The sequence below is a fragment of the Monodelphis domestica genome, chromosome 3, assembly GCF_027887165.1.
Source record: "Monodelphis domestica isolate mMonDom1 chromosome 3, mMonDom1.pri, whole genome shotgun sequence".
NCBI classification, from domain to species: Eukaryota; Metazoa; Chordata; class Mammalia; order Didelphimorphia; family Didelphidae; genus Monodelphis; species Monodelphis domestica.
Window position 1 is genome coordinate 137,771,399 of NC_077229.1, and position 18,070 is coordinate 137,789,468.

Consider the following 18,070-nt stretch of genomic DNA (forward strand, 5'->3'; position numbering starts at 1 on the left):
ATGCACAACCACTCACTCTACATCCTGCCTGGTAGAGCCCAGTGTGCCCAGACGAGAAGATGGAGTCAGTTTAAAAACAATTGTGGCCCAGGTGGGAATTCAGGTGAGGTTACAAAGCATTCTGGGAAGTAGCAAGGACCTCATTTTTACACAAGGGTATCATTATCTTTCCAATCATCCAGGTTAGCAACATCAATATCATGCTCAACTCCTACTCCCACTCACCCCAAATAAACAATCAGTTGACAAATTTTGGCATTTCTAACTCCATGATATTTCTTACATCCATGCCTTTCTCTCTACTCACATATCACCTTGATTCATTTCCTCATCACCTAGACTGTTGGGATAGATTCCTTATTGTCTCCTGGTCCCAAATTTCCCTCCTTCCAACCTATTCTCCAAATAGCCACCAAAGTGATTTTCCTAAGTCATGTCTGACCATATTACTACTGTACTCAGTAAATCCTAATTATTCCTTGTTACCTATATGATCAGCTATAAATTCCTGGTTGACACAAATCCCTTCAAAACATTACCCCCTTCCAACTCTTCTAGATTTATTACATATTATTCCACTTATTCCCAAGAGCCCAGAAAAATTGGCTTTCTTAACTATTCCTCATCACATATATGAACACATATGTATATGCATATACATAACATATTTATAAACACATATTATTGCTAACAATACACAATAAACTGTAACAAGTATAAATCCATAGAGGGCAAAGATGTGCACTTCCATCTCTCTCCAGGGTCTAGCATGCAGCAGGTACTTAATAAATGCTCAGTGATTAATTGATCCATTGCTTGATCCTCATAGCTACCTTATGAGATAGGTGCTATTATCATTCCCATTTTACAGGTGAAGAAACTACATCTTGGAGAGACTAATCAGCTTGTCCATTCCCATATAGGTAGTAAATATCTAAGGTAGGAAGAGGCAGATCCAGAGTGAATTTAAAGAAAGGAGAGAGATCCTTCTATCCTCAGTATTCAAGCTCTGCTTCTGGTTCTGCCATTGTCTATTCTCTCCCCTGACAGATGAACTTCTAGTGACACTCTTCAAGGATAAAATCTAATTCATCCTATTTGGACTCCAAATAAGAAGGTCTTTAGGGATCATTTCTCCCAGAATTGTTATTATGATTGTTTGCAAACTGGTGCCATCTGCTTGTAAATGTTAATGTCATCCAGATAGGAAAGCAGTGTCAATATGGGTGGCTCAGTTCATTATTTTTCCAAGATTGTTTTTCTAGTTTAAGTCATTTCACACAACACTATCAAGGATGCAATTGTGGTCTTCCATTATTATAGTTTGTTGTGCATTTCAGTTTTAATATAAGAGCTTTGTTAATGAACAACAGGGACGATGTATATGTGCGTGTGTGGCATATGTCATCAACTGCACTGATCTTAAAACTTGTGCAGGTATTATAATCCTTAATTTGATTCTTTCAGTTCTGTCATCAGATATATTCAGTTCTAACTAGAGAAACTTTGATTCAAAACCAGTGAGGCTTTTTATCTTTTTAAAATTCTCCTAGATGTTGTTTTATTCTTTGCAATTTGTGTGCAGAGCTCCTTTAACATGTATCATATAAATATGGAATGTTCAGGAAAGACCAGTAGCTCTGGCATGAAGGTTTGCTAACCCTTTTTCAGGTCTTCTTTCCTCCTTTGTTATCTATCTCCCACCCAAACATGAAGCTTTATCATGTGCAGCATCCATATCTCTTGTATCAGCAGATTGAGGATAACCAACATTCCTCAAGCCCATCTGTAATTCAGAGGGGTTTCTACTCTAGGCATAGAAAGACCTCCTAGTGGAAGGGGTAGATGAGAAAAAAAATTTGCAAGAGCCCATAAAGACTGTAGAAGTAGATGTTGCTTAAAGCTTGGTCAGACATTGAAGATGTCCAGGTCATGCACCATATCCTGAACCATCACCAAAATTTTTTATCTTTGACTTGCCACTGGACTTTGATGATTCTGAAAGAAAGAATGAAGCTGGAATATGCCTTTTGGGAACTAAAATGATATACAAGGAATGCTCTGCTCATTCAAACCCTCCAAACATAATATATATATGTAAATAAAGTATACTACTTTAAAACAAAGGAAATCAGAAGGGACACATCTCACTGAGTGAGAGAGGAAAATAGGTGAGTAAATGCTGCATCTGGGGGAGCTCCCTGTCAACATGGAAATCTAGAAATCTCCAGTTTATTTAGTAGGGAAGTAGAAACCCAGGTTTTGACCTTGTCACAAGAGAGGTTTCCCTCTGAGGGAAGGTCCCACTTCACCAGACACTAGACATCCCACTTCAGGTGGGAGGTGGATCCCATCTAAGTCAGGTAGCTCTTTTGTCTCCAGAAGCCTTTCCCAGTACATCACACCCTCCTTGAGGTTCGAACTCTGGACTCCGGACCTTCAACTTGCAAGACTGACACGCGCTAACTACTGCGCCAAAGCTGAATGTCTATTTGAAATGTCTATTTGTCTGATGAAGTGGGACCTTCTCTCAGGGGGAAACCTCTCCTATGACAAGGTCCAAACCTGGGGTTTCTATCCTCAAACTAAATAAACTGGGGATTTCTAGATTTCCATGTTGACATCCCATAGTGTGCATTATCACAGACTTGCTGCCTAGATTCCTGAGGCAATGAAACTACTGATGTGGAGCAGCCCAAGACCAGGCCATCAAAGGCCTAAGGTAAGGAAACTTCAGAGCCAAGAACAACAGCATGCTTTGCCTAAAGCAACAAAACCAGAAGATTGGGGTGGGGGGTGGGAGGATTAGTTCAAGGCTAGCCTCACCTACTTTGTCTGTAATGAAAGGGCAGAGTAGGATAGGACTCCAATGAGTTGACAAATAGCTTGAGGCTAAGAGAATGTAGAATTGAGGAGAAGCCCAACCTGCTTCTCCATGGCCAGAGGTAATAAAAGGGACAATTCTCTACTGGAGACAATAGGGAAATCAAAAGCAGGGGGAAGTGAAATCCAGATTGAATTAAAAAGAAAAAAGAAAAAAAACTGTACAAACCTTCCCACAAGAAATCAGCCAGTCTACCCCTTGGAAATGTACATTAAGTGACCCAAAGACAGTTGTACCTACCTAAAACCCTAGAAAAGGCTACATGGAAAGCTTGGAGATGTGCTTCCTCCACCCCAGGAGTAAAGAAGAACATCAAAACATAGAAAAGGTAATGAGAGAGAAAAATAACAACCAGAAAAATGACCAAAAGACAAAGAAGAAACTAACCCTACTTTAGGATCATATAGGAACAATTAAACTCAGAAAAGGACAAAAATGATAAAAAGGAAACAGGTGAAGCCTCAAAATAAAGTGAGAAAGGTAGACATCTCTTAAAATATCTCTTAGAAGAACTTGAAAAACATTAAAAAGCAAATTAATAAAATAAATTATAGAAAGATTTAATAACATGGAAACTAGCTTGAGTCAAATGGATATGGAGGCAAAAAAAATTGAAAAGGAAATTTGATGAGCAAATTGGACCCTCAAAAGAAGGATAAAAATGTAAACATAAAAGTGACAACTTAAGGGTATCAATAAGGTTGAATTGAGTACACTCATACCTGTGAAGGGAATAATTAAGCTATATATGAGAGGTAGGGGCAGGAGGAGGGATGGGTAGGGTAGGGTAGAGAGTTGGGGAAAAACTGGTTGAGGTAAGAGAGAAGGTGGCTATTGCAAGAGCAAGGAGGCTGGGTAGGATTAGATGGTGAGGGAGTATGGGGAGATGGGTTAGGAATAGGGGGAAGGAATGGGTTGAGTATGAGCAGAATTGGGCAGGATGGGATAGAGACTGAGTTGGCTCTGCTAATGAGGGAGTGTGGAGAGATAAATCTCTCTTCTTACTCTGAGGGTTCCTCAAGCTTTTCTCAATGCTTTTTATATAAGCCTTCAGTTTCCCCAAACTCTCCTCCAGCTTCTTCTCAAGGCCATTTGAGATATTTTCTACTTTTTCAAGGTGAGTTTTTAGTTCAGCTCTGATTTCAAACAAACCATCTTTCTGTTTCTTCCAGAGGAGGAATAGATAATGCCAAGCCTCCTATCAGCTAGGAACAGTGCTATATAAAGCCACTGTGAAATGTTCTGTGGCATAATGAGCCATTTTAGGTAGATCAAAAACAATATTTTCCCAAATTGGGCTATTTTGCTCAGTACCATTTTTAATTGTCTATGTAGTATTTTTCAATCGAATTGTAAAGTTTCTTGCAATTCCAATTTTATCAGTAGATGGAGCTACCCTAATATGTAATGGCTAGGAGTTAGAGTTAGGGTGTGGCCTTTTTAGGGACTTCAGAAAAGAAAATTTGGTGTAAATCCAGGCAAGCTGGTCTGGACACGTCATCCGCATGGACCCACAGCGAATACCAAGACAGGTATTCTATGGTGAACTGTCAGCAGGACTCAGGAAACAAGGCTGACCAAAGAAAAGATTCAAGGATCAGCTAAAGTCCAACTTGAAGTGGGCTGGCATTACACCAAAGCAACTAGAACTCGCTGCCTCTGTCAGAAGCAGCTGGCGAGCCCACATTAACCATGCCGCCACCATTGAAGATGAGCAACGTAGATGTCTTGCCGCTGCGCGTGAACGCAGACAACAGGCGCCCCATGCCCCATGTGCCACAAACTCTGCGCCTCAGCCTTTGGACTTCAAAGCCACATATAAATAGATGATAATGCACAAAGACAATTGTCATTCTCGGTCACCAAGAGACTGCCACTACTACAGGCAAGCCCTTAATCAACTAGCCTCAGGCTAAAAGGGGTATTAACTTTCTTCACTCTCACCTAGCTCCTAGGGGTTAAACACCAGAGACCAGGTATTTTTACCAGGTTGGGCAGAAAGCTGCTTCTCTGAGTTGGCCTGGGGCAAAAGGACTCTAAGTAGTTTTGAAAGTGGGGGGTTGGAAAGGCCTTAATAAAAACAAATTCTGGGCTGTGAGATGGAAGCTTGTAGGGGCAGGATTGCCTCCTCCCTGAGGCAAGGAGTGGGGGTAGAGGATGGAGGGTGGAAGCATCACCCCAAGTGGAGCCCTGAGGGCCCAGATAATTGTTGCCTAAGAAAAATAACAGTGAGTTTACCCAGAAGCAACCAGTAATTCAACTGTTTTCAATTTATGGGAGAAAGAAAGAAAAACAAAAATTTAGGACTTACCCTTCCTCTCAGCAAACAGATCAACAGCTGTAGATTGTAACTCCAGAATTAACTACTAATAGCTGACTAAGGGATAGTTTTAGAGATAGTAGAAGGTGAAGGAAATTATCAGGAGTTTGAGGGTGCTCCTCAAACCTTTATGGGTCACCAATTAATGTAAGAATTTAAAATTTAGGTTTTATACTAAATATAAGAATTCTAAAGTAACATTGTGTTCCCCAATTTAAAAATATTACAGCATAAGACAAAATTACTTTTAGCAGCTTTTATTTACAAAGAGGTGGACAGAATGAAAGTGGGAAAATGTAGATGAAAGAGAAAGTACTGCCTAGCAACAAATACCCTGAGTTTAATCCTAATGTATCCAGACCACAAATGCGAATCCAAAAGTGAATCTCCCCAGAATCCAAAGTCCTAATTAGGAAGCCAAAATCTGAAGAGCCAGGAGATGCTGAAGAATACTCCAAGAACCTTCAGTGTACACAAGGCTAAGACTACCAAGAATCTCACCAAAACTCTCACTGAAGGGAGTATCCCCCCCACCCCCCAAGCGCCAATGAGCAGAAAGGGTCTCCTCACTGAAGAACCAAGGAATCATTCCACACACCACCTCAAACTGACTCAGGATCCAGGGGAAAAGTCTCCTCCTCCAGTCTGGCTCAAAGAGCATGACTAAATTCTGGAGCTGGCCTTTTTAAAGCAGTTTTCTCCACATCACTTCCTGTCCCTTCCCCAATTTACAGGAACCAATTGCAGTCTTTCAATTTGCCTAATTCTGCCCAGTGGTGGGGCAGTGGCCTATGGAGTTGTCATCCACTCTAGCAAGTGACTTGTGAACTTTCATACTTAGTGACTGGTAAGGTACTAAGTAGGGGCACTTAAGTTTTTGATTGATTAACTTAAAAGGTGCTGATTGATAGACAAAGAGAGTTTGATTCACTATTCATAATGTGAAAGAAAACACTTGAGAGAACAGAAAAACTTTTCCAGCTAGCTGTCCATATCTCCCCTTGCTTAGTTTTGTATTAGGAAAACAAATTTCATTATTTGAACAATGAAAATTTTCATTTTAAATATCATAATGGTCCCCTATAAACTAAGATGTAACATATCTGCTGCAATCTCATTAAAGCTGAAAGGTTATTAACTGATTATTACTAGAACATGTTTCTTTTTTTTATTTAATTTTTTTTTGTTACAATAACCACTTTATTTCCCTCCCTCCCCTCTACCCACCCTTCCTGTAGCCAATGTGCAATTTGATTGGGTATTACTTGTGATCTTGATCAGAACCTATTTCCACGTTGTTGTTTGCACTAGGATGTTCATTTAGAGTCTACATCCCCAACCATATCCCTTCAACCCATGTTTTCAAGCAGTTGTTTTTCTTTGGTGTTTTTACACCCACAGTGTTTCCTCTGAATGTGGATAGTGGTTTTTCTCGTAGATTCCTCCAAGTTGTTCAGGATCACTGCATTGCCACTAATGGAAAAGTCCATCACATTCGATTGTACCACAGTGTATCAGTCTCTGTGTACAATGTTTTCCAGGTTCTGCTCCTCTCTGCATCAATTCCTGGAGGTTGTTCCAGTTCCCCTGGAATTCCTCCACTTTATTATTCCTTTGAGCACAATAGTATTCCATCACCAACATATACCACAAAATTTTCAGTCATTCTCCAATTAAAGTGCATCCCCTCATTTTCCAATTTTTGGCCACCACAAAGAGCGCAGCTATGAATATTTTCTTACATGTCTTTTTCCTTATTATCTCTTTGGGCTACAAACCAGCAGTGTTATGGATGGATCAAAGGGCAAACAGTCTTTTAGCGCCCTTTGGGCATAGTTCCAAATTGCCCTCCAGAATGGTTAGACCAATTCACATCTCCACCAGCAATGCATTAATGTCCCAACTTTGACATACCACCTCCAGCATTCATTACTTTCCTTTGCAGTCATGTTAGCCAATCTGCTAGGTATGAGGTGATACCGCAGAGATGTTTTGATTTGCATTTCTATGATTATAAGAGATTTTCATGTGCTTATTAATAGTTTTTATTTCTTTAACTGAAAATTGCCTATTCATGTCCCTTGCCCATTTATCAATTTGAGAATGGCTTGATTTTTTGTACAGTTGGTTTAGTTCTTTATATATTTGAGTAATTAGACCTTTGTCAGAGGTTTTTGTAATGAAGATTGTTTCCCAATTTGTTGCTTCCCTTCTAATTTTGGATGCATTAGTCTTGTTTGTACAAAAACTTTTTTAATTTGATGTAATCAAAATTATTGATTTTAAATTTTGTGATTTTTTTTCTAGCTCTTGCTTGGTTTTAACATCTTTTCTTTCCCAAAGATCTGACAAGTATACTATTCTGTGTTCACCTAATTTGCTTATAGTTTCCTTCTTTATATTCAGGTCATTCACCCATTCTGAGTTTATCTTGGTGTATGGTGTGAGATGTTGATCCAAACCTAATCTCTCCCATACTGTCTTTCAATTTTCCCAGCAGTTTTTATTAAATAGTGGGTTTTGGTCCCCAAAACTGGGATCTTTTGGCTTATCATAGACTGTCTTGCTGAGGTCATTTACCCCTAGTCTATTCCACTACTCCTTCTTTCTGTCTCTTAGCCAGTACCAAATTGTTTTGATGACCACTGCTTTATAGTATATTTTGAGATCTGGGACTGCAATTCCTCCTTCCTTTGCATTTTTTTCATGATTTCCCTGGATATCCTTGATCTTTTGTTCTTCCAAATGAACTTTGTTATGTTTTTTTCTAATTCAGTAAAAAAAGTTTTTTGGTAGTTCAATGGGTTTGGCACTATATAAATAAATTAATTTGGGCAGGATTGTCATTTTTATTATTTAAGCTCGTCCTACCCATGAGCAATCAATGTTTTTCCAATTGTTTAGATCTAGTTTTAATTGTGTGGCAAGTATTTTGTAGTTGTTTTCATATAGTTCCTGTGTTTGAATTGGCAGATAGATTCCTAAGTATTTTATATTGTCTAGGGCTATTTTAAATGGAATTTCTCTTTCTAATTCTTGCTGCTGAAATGGGTTGGAGATATATAGAAATGCTAATGACTTATGCAGGTTTCTTTTGTATCCTACAATGTTGCTAAAGTTGTTGATTATTTTGACTAGCTTTTTGGTTGATTCTCTAGGATTCAAGTAGACCATCATATCATCCACAAAGAGTGATAGCTTGGTCTCCTCGTTGTCAATTTTAATACCTTCAATTTTTTTCTTCTCTAATTGCTACAGTTACTGTTTCTAGTACAATGTTAAATAATAGAGGTAATAATGGGCATCCTTTTTTCGCTCCTGATCTTATTGGAAAGGCTTCTAGCAGATGATGTTTGCTGATGGTTTTAGGTATATACTGTTTATTATTTTTAGGAAAGACTCTTCTATCCCTCTGCTTTTTAGTGTTTTCAATAGGAATGAGTGTTGTATTTGGTCAAAGGCTTTTTCTGCATCTATTGAGATAATAATGTGATTTTTGTTGGTTTGCTTGTCGATATGGTCAATTATGTGGATGGTTTTCCTAATATTGAACCATCCTTGCATTCCTGGTATAAATCCCACCTGATCATAGTGATGATCTTGCTGGAGTCTTTTTGCTAGTATCATATTTAAGATTTTTGCATCTATATTCATTAGGGAGATTGGTCTATGTAGTTTTTCTCTCTTTTTTTTGACCTGCCTGGTTTTGGGATCAGTACCATATTTGTGTTGTAAAATGAATTTGGTAGAACTCGTTCTTTGCTTATTCTGTCAAATAGTTTGTATAATATTGGGATTAGCTGTTCTTTGAATGTTTGATAGAATTCATTTGTGAATCCATCTGGACCTGGAGATTTTTTCTTAGGGAGTTCTTTGATGGCTTGTTCAATTTCTTTTTCTGATATGGGGTTGTTTAGGTAATCTATTTCTTCCTCTGTTAGTCTAGGCAATTTATATTTTTGTAAGTATTCATCCATATCACCTAGATTGCCATATTTGTTGCCATATAATTGGGTATACTAGTTTTTAATGATTGCCTTAATTTCCTTTTCATTAGAGGTGAGGTCTCCCTTTTTATCTCGGATGCTGTCATTTTGGTTTTCTTCTTTCCTTTTTTTAAATTAGACTGACCAGTACTTTGTCTATGTTATTTGTTTTTTTTTTTCAAAGTACCAGCTTCTAGTCTTATTTATTAGATCTATAGTTCTTTGACTTTCAATTTTATTAATTACTCCTTTGATTTTTAGGATCTCTAATTTAGTCTTCATCTGAGGATTTTTAATTTGTTCACTTTCTAGTTTTTTAATTTGCATGCCCAATTCATTTAGCCCTGCTATCCCTAATTTGTTAATATATGAACTCAGTGATATCAGTTTCCCCCTGAGTACTGCTTTGGCTGCATCCCATAGATTTTGAAAGGCTGTCTCATCATTGTCATTTTTTTCAATTAAATTATTAATTGTTTCTATGATTTGTTCTTTGACTAACTGGTTTTGGAGAATCGTATTGTTTAATTTCCAATTAATGTTTTATTTACCACTCCATGTACCCTTACTAATTATTATATTCATTGCATTGTGATCTGAGAAGGTTGCACTGATTATTTCTTCTCTTTTGCACTTGTTTCCAATGTTTTTATGCCCTAATACATGGTCAATTTTTGTGAATGTACCATGTGCTGCTGAAAAGAAGGTATTTTCCTTTTTGTCCCTATTTATTTTTCTCCATATATCTACTAACTCTAATTTTTCTAAGATTTCATTCACTTCTTGTACCTCTTTCTTATTTATTTTTTGGTTTGATTTATCTAGTTCAGATAGAGGAAGGTTCAGGTCTCCCACTAGTATATTTTTTCTATCTATTTCATCCTTGAGCTCCACTAGTTTCTCCTTTAGAAATTTGGATGCTATGCCATTTGGTGCATACATACTGAGTTCTGATATTTCCTCATTGTCTATACTGCCTTTTATCAGGATGTAATTACCTTCCCTATTTCTTTTAACTAGATTTATTTTTACTTTGGCTTTATCAGATATCATGATTGCGACTCCTGCCTTCTTTTTATCAGTTGATGCCCAATAGATTTGGCTCCATCCTCTTTCACTCTATGCGTATCTACCTTCCTCATGTGTGTTTCTTGTAGACAGAATATGGTAGGGTTTTGGATTCTAATCTACTCTGCTATTCGCTTGTGTTTTATGGGTGAGTTCATTCCATTCACATTCAGAGTTATGATTAACAGCTGTGTATTTCTCAGCATTTTGATTTCTACTCCTAGTCCTGCATTTTCTTCTTTTACTATTTCCTTCTACACCGATGTTTGTTTTTAATCAGTCCCCCTAGTTCCCCCCCTTATTTTACTTCCCTTTCTATCCCCTCCCTTCTTATTCCCCCCCCCCTTATTTTCTTAGCAGTCTTTTTAAAACTACCCCCCACTCTCTCCCTCCCTTATACTGCTTCCCTCCTCACCAGTCCATTTGTCACCCTTCTACTCCCCTATAGGGTATGAATCTATTCTCTGCACCAATGGATTGGATTGTTCTTCCCTCTTTGGGTCAATTTCAATGCACATAAGAGTTGCGTATTTCCTGTCTCCAACCTCTTTACCCTTCCAGTGTATTGATGTTCTCCCCCCTCCCACCATGATCATCTTTGTGACATATAAATTTACCCCCTTTTGTTTCTTTTTCCATTTCTTTTAGTATTAATCTCTTTTTTTAGCTCTAGTTATATATATATGTATATATATATATGTATATATGTATATATATACAAATGTATATGTATTTATGCATACATATATCTATATACCTATTTATGTCGTGGTATTTCATCCTATACAGTTTGTCATTGTTCCCTCTAAATTTAATTCTTCTAGCTGCCCAGGTGATAACAACAGTTGTTTTTTTTAAACCCTTACCTTCTGTCTTGGAATCAATACTGTGTATTTGTTCCAAGGCAGAAGAGTGGTAAGGGTTAGGCAATGGGGGTCAAGTGACTTGCCCAGGGTCACACAGCTGGGAAGTGTCCGAGGCCAGATTTGAACCTAGGACCTCCCATCTCTAGGCCTGGCTCTCAATCCACTGAGCCACCAAGCTGCCCCCAATAACAACAGTTTTTAAGAGTTACCAATGACCTCTTTTCTTATAGGGATACATATCATTTTAACTTATTGAGTCTCTTTAAAAAAATGTGTTTTTTTTTGTCGTTGTTTTGTTTTTCTTTTTTCCCTCTTTTAATTACCTTTTGATGATTCTCTTGAGTACTGTGCTTGGACATCAAATTTTCTGTTCAAGTCTGGTATTTTCTTTACTAATTCTTGGAATTCTTCTATTTTGTTGAATGACCATAGTTTCCCCTGTAAGAATATAGTCAGTTTTTCTGGGTAGTTGAATCTTGGTGGTAGACCTAGTTCCCTTGCTTTCCAGAATATCATATTCTATGCCATTCAGTCCTTCAGTGTAGATGCAGCCAGATCCTGTGTTATCCTCACTGTGGTTCTATCTGAATGACTTCTTGGCAGCTTGTAATATTTTTTGTTTGGTCTGATAGTTCTTGAATTTGGCTATAAAATTCCTGGGTGTTGTAAGTTGGGGATTAAGTACAGGAGGTGATCTGTGGATTCTTTCAATCTCCACCTTTCCCTCTTGTTCTAGAATATCGGAGCAGTTTTCTTGAATAATTTCCTGTAGTATTTTGCCCAGGCTTTTACTTTTGTCATGGTCTTCTGGTAGACCAATGATTCTTAATTTGTCTATCCTTGAACGATTTTCTAAATCTTCTGTTTTGTGAATTAGATGCTTCATATTTTCCTCTTCATTCTTTTGATTTTGTTTTATAGTGTGCTATTGTTTTGTGAGGTCACTTAATTCCAGTTGTTGTATTCTAGTTCTTAAAGACTTGATTTCATCCCTGGCTTTTTGGTCATCCTTCTCATTCTGGTCTGATTTTCTTTGAAGGTCATCTTTTGTCCTCTTTACCTCATCTCTCATCTCCTTTGCCTCATCTTTCATCTTCTTTGCCTCACCTTTCATCTCCCTTGCCTCATTTTCCAGCTGGTTGATTTTGGCTTTCAAGGCACTATTTTCTGTTTCCAGATGACTTATCTTAGTTTTTAAGTTCTTTTCCCAGTTGTCTTCAGTCTCTCTTAATTGTGTTTTGAGTTGCATTTTGAGTTCTTCCAATGTCTGTATCTAATTTGCTGGGATTTCTGATTCATCATTTGATGATCCCACCTCCTCTGTTCCATTTGCTCTTTGTTTGTTGCCTTTGTAGAAGCTGTCTATTGTAATTTCTTTCTTCTTTTTCTTTTGTTTCCTTCTTTACTCCCTGTATTTGTCTGTGCTCTTGCTCCTCTCATTTTTTTTGGTTTTGGGGTTTTCTGTCAGTCTTCCCTCTTGGAACTTTGACAGAAGATTTCTCCATGCAGTCTGTGGGGGAGGGGTGTTGGAGTTTGAGCTTCCCTGTCCTCTGGAGGCTTTTGATTGGATTAAAGTCCAGCTGTCTGTGGGGGAGGGGTGTTGGAGCTTGGGCTTCCCTGTCTTCTGAAGTCTTTTGATGGGATTAAGTTCAGCTGGGTTGGGCTGGATGTGCTCTGAGGCCAAAACCTCCTGGAAGACTGGAGCAATATGGATGGTCTCCACTGCTGTGACCAGTCTCCCTGCTCCGCGCTCCCTCTCCAGCTCCTTCCCCACCACCTGTGTTTGGCACTGTGAGTCTGGCACAGCCCTGCCTGCAAGGTACACCTTCCAGACAAGCGCCTTTGCCCACCCTGAGGTTCCCGCTGCCACTGGAGGCTTAGCGTTCGGGGTGGGGGGGTGAGGGGTTATTAAAAAATAGGCTCGATCTCTGGACTTCAATCCCCAGAAGTCCTTGCTCCACTTCCCTGGAATGCTTTGAATTCTCACATGGGCCAAGATCAAGAAGGTATTTAACCTGATTGCAAGAGCTTTTGGGTCTCTTTTGGACTTCCGTTTTGGAGCAGAGGCGTCTCTTCCATGATGTGAGGTTATCTTGTCTAGGCCCCTGGCCTAGGCACGTGTATTTTTCTTATTCTGTATTTTCTTTAATCCTTAATCTCTAATAAACCTCTAAAAATATAATACTCCTTGCAGAGAGAAACTAATTTCTACCTCCTCAGCCTCCCCCAAATTTTAATCTTTACAGTGTCCTGGGACCTTCCTTCTGTCTTCCCCTTAAGTCAGAGTGTTCTCGAATTCCAGGTTTTGGCGGGGGGGGGTGTACTTTTTGAATTGAGTCCAGCAGGAGCATTCCTTGGCTCTGTCTTGTTGTTAGGTTTGACTTTCAATCCCCTGGGAGCATTTAGTTTGTATTTCATAAGGAAGGGTATTCAGAGGTTGGAACTTTTGCTGCTTCTAGACGCCACCATCTTAACTCTGCCTCTCCAGCTAGAATATGGGTTTCTTGATATTTGGAAATATTTCCTTTCTTTGTATCACAGTGCCTAGCATATAGTGGTTACTTAATGATGTTTGTCTTTCTTTTTTTTTTAAAGAATCATTGACATCACAGGGTGATATCTTGATTTGTTATTAAATTGTATTTAAGTGAAGCAGAGTTGCAAAAAGTCATCAGTCTCACTGTCTCTTCAAGAATCCAGTGACAAAACAAAAATCATGCTAACTGGTGATGGATGATGGCTTGGGATGCAGTGGATGACCTTGGCTTCTTCAATATCTAACTGAACTCTAAGCACTACATAGTTCCCATTTTAGGAAAGTCTTCCCATGCTTGAAGTAGTTGCCTCCCTAACTCACAACAGATTTGAGGCCCATCAGATTACTATCATCTTGGTTTGGCCCATCTGATGAGATAATTTACTGGGGTATGGCACCTGAGCATGTTATAGCTTCATGTAGCCACAGGTGATAGTTGAGTGCCAGGTGGACTCCAAAGGTGGATGAATAGCCCTAAAAGAGTTGAGCCCTTACACCACAACTGGTACCAATACTTCTTGAACACTCATCAACCCCCAGGCATTTAATCATTTAATGACAATTACATTTTTAATAATAGCATTTTAGGTACAATAAATGCTTATTGACTGATTGACCTCATTTAGGGCAGTGCTTCCTAATTTTTAAGCATTGGTTTAATAACTATGTGTTCTGTTGCACTCTACTATTACTTCTTCAATATTTCAGGATTGATGGCCCGCTTCCCAGCTTTTGTTTATTAATTCAATTAGTATTTGTTATACTTATACCATCATTTCCAAAATTTCTAATTTAGGTCAGGAATGAATGGAGCTAATCTTATATACAGTAAATAAAATTGGGGTTTAGAGAAATTATAGGCCTATTGGGAAGAAATGACTGATGAAGAAAAGAGAGAAGTTCTAACTTAATAGAGTGGAGAAATAAGAGGTCAAAGAAAGAAGTAGAACTAGGAAAAGATATGGAAATAAGCAATATTGACAGTAGCTCTTACTGAGTAGAATGTAGAGTCAGAGCATTTCTGATGCATGTGAAAACATTGGTGTCCCAACACCAGGGGTTGAAAAGTGCTGAGTCCCCCCCCAAATTTGCATATTAAAATAATTTTTATCATTCACTTTTAAAAAATGTTGAGTTCCAAATTTTCTTCCTTTTTCCCACTCTCACTCTCTTTCATTTTCTCTCCTTCAAATCCAACCTTTCCCCCTCCCTGAGATGGTAAGCAATCCAATACTGATTTTACATGAAGCATTGAGTTTTTTAGTAGTTCTCAGGATAAGGGTGAATCAGGCAGAGTGACTGGCTAATGGTATGATTTCAGGGGGCTCAAAAACCATTTTCAATTCATTCAATTCCTTTGTTGTTGTTCAGTTTTCAATTGTATCTGACTCATCATGACCCCATTTGAGGTTTTCTTGACAAAGAGACTGGAGTCATTTGCCATTTCCTTTTCCAGATCATTTTACAGATGAGGAACCAAGGCAATGAGGGTTAAGTGACTTGCTCAGGATCATCCAGCTAAGAAGTAAGTGTCTGAGATGAAATTTGAATCCAGCAAGATGAGTCTTACTGACTCCAGTCCTGGTACTCTATCCATTTTGCTATTAAACTATCTGTAATGTTTCCTTTACACAATATATTGCTTGTCAAATTCCTAAATTAGATATTCAGTGCTATGCCCTGAATTAGAATGTAAATGTCAGCCATTTGCATCTTGAAATAAATGAGTTTATAAGTTTCTTTCCAGAGAGAATATTGTTTTAGGGAACAGGCTAGGGGGGAAAGAACAGAAGACATTTGTTAGCAGAAATGGAGAAGATCTCACAGAACTGGAGAAAGGTTCCAGATAGGGGAGACTAGTACTCTGAAGAGAAACACCAGTCTAGCATCAGTAATGAGTCCAAATACTGAAGATGTGTTTGCTTTGCTGTGTGACCATAGAATAAAACAATTGCTCCAGGCTCTTGTCCTTTAGCTGAATTGTCTTTTCCTTCTTCCTCCTCCCCTGTCTTCCTCTTTCAAGTAGACAGATAAATGGCTAACAAGTGAGTCAGGGAGGCAGCTGTCTTCATTATACCAACTGAAATGTCTCCCTTAAAAACAACACAACATAAATCTAAAGATAGCTATTATGTCTTCATCATGGCCTCATTTATTCAGGTTAAATACCTCCACTTCCTTCAAGCATTTCTCATTTAACATGATTTCAAATCCCCTGACTTTCCTGGTCCCCCTGCTCTGCATACATTTCAGTTCAACAATGTCCCTTGCAAAATGTGGTGCCCAGAATATAGGCATAATGCTACGTGGTCTCACTAGTATGTTACATAATACTTCTTTCCATGAATTCATTTTCCTAGTAGTCCCCTCATAGTTTTGACTCATATAGTGTAAAAATGGAGACTTGAACCCCAGACTCCAATCCCCAGAAGTCCTTGCTCTAGTTCTTGAGATTCTCACCTGGGCCGAGAACAAATTGTTATTTAAAGAGTGCCTATGGCTGGGTCTCTTTCCTGTTTCCACTTCCAAGCAGACGCATCTCATGATGTAAGTCAAATTGAATGGGCCTCTCGGCCCACCCAGGCACGTGCTTTCTTACTTGTATTTTCTTAAATTCTTAATCCTTAATAAACCTCTAAAAAATATAATACTCCTTGCAGTGAAAAACTAATTTTTACCTGCCATTTTAATCTTAACAGTTGGCGACCCAGATGGGAGAAGACTTTCAATTTTTTTTAAAGGATAGCCTAGATAATGATTTCTAAGCCGCGTTTCTTCAAGCCTTTTTAGCAAGCCTCTTGACTTATCTCATGCTTGCTTGCATTCCTGTCCCAGCCCTGCCCACCCTGGTGGTCTCTCTCTTGTTCACCTGGTCTCAGTTCCTGCCTGCCTTTCCTGCCTGCCCGGATGCACTCCGTTCTCACCTGGTTCCCGCTCTCCTGCCTGCCTGCCCACTCGGTGGCCTGCCTGCTTTGGCCTGCTTCTGCCTGTCTCAGCGTCTGGACCTGTTTGACCCAGATCTCACTCACCTGGTGAGCCCCAACAAACTCTAGCCTCGGAGCAGACCGCTCATTGCCTCAGGCCCAGGACTCATTTCTACTAGCTGGTAAAGATGGGGAGGTAATTTTCCCTTAGGCTATGAACATGGACTGGGGGGGGGAGGAGATTGTAGGAGGGGAGAAAGAAGAACGTGACTTTTCCAAACAGGAACTTAAAAGCATGGCTATTTTACAAGGATATCTTTTAATTGCATTTATCCTTTTATTGACTTCACCTGTGTGTCAGGGGGAAAATTCTGCTCCCTACAACCTCTTTGGGGAGGCAGCTGGGTGTCTCAGTAGACTGAGAGCCAGGCCTAGAGACAGGAGGGCCTCAGTTGAAATCTGGCCTCAGATACTTCCTAGCTGTGTGGCCCTAGATGGGTCATTTAACCTCCCTTGCCTAACCATTACCAATCTCCTGCCTTCTGACAATAGGCATCTAAATGGATAAAAACCCAAGGAACTTTAAAGAGACTGGAGGTTATATTTTTAAGGCATTTCAAACTCCAATGAAAATCTCTGTATTCTATTCTATTTTACTCTTTGCTTTGTTTATGGTTTAACTTTGTGATTTTGAGTTCATATATTACTGCATTCAATATTATTCTGTTATACTGTTCATTTTAATGTACTAAGTTTTAACTACTGTTATATTCTGTTGAGTTTCCCCTATAACCATACTGAATGAACAAACATTGTGTAAGCCCATATAAAAACAGCTTTTCTATTTTTGACTTTGTAAATTGTCACATAGAGGATAGATGGATTTCATCAGAACTGGTTACAATTGTATAACAACCTTTGGAAAATTTAATGTGCTAAATATCTCAACTGATTTTAAGGGTTTTTTAGACATGATTTTTGGAATTTCCTTTACCATCTCTGGTAATTTTTGTAAGGCCCATTCTAGTAGCTGAAGTGAAATACATTTTATAACCCCAACCTTCCTGCATTTCTAAATATGTGAATGGAAGTTGGGCAGTTAATCTCAGGGCATTTGTACCCCTAAAAAGCCTCCAAAAAAAGGAGTATCTCACATTTATATTCTTCAGCTCACTACTTTACTTCCACCAGAATGATCTCTAGATTTCTTGATGATGTTCTAAACCCAAAATGAGTTTTACTTTGTTTAAAAATATGTTTATTACCAAGGTTGAAAGATTTGCTACTTTTGTAAAAAACTGTGACAAATATCCATCAGTTCACAGGTTTTAAAAATGCTATACAGCAACTTATGTGAAATATGATAGTATGTTTGTTTGCTATTGTACTTAATTGGGCTATTGAGAATTTTGGGGATATTTATATCTATATATTTGTAATACTGTTCTTTAAAAAAAACCCAAAACCTTGTAACATTCATTTGCTC

General features: G+C 38.6%; 1 protein-coding gene across 1 annotated transcript in view; it reads left to right on the top strand.

Annotated features, from left to right (window-relative positions):
* LOC100032156 (annexin A13) overlaps positions 1 to 18,070 on the top strand; it is a 149,938-nt gene continuing 131,868 nt past the window's right edge. The window contains exons 1-2 of the mRNA XM_056821036.1: positions 1 to 103; positions 16,496 to 16,692. Coding sequence (XP_056677014.1) covers positions 1 to 103; positions 16,496 to 16,692 — 300 coding nt within the window. The remainder of the gene's footprint in view (positions 104 to 16,495; positions 16,693 to 18,070) is intronic.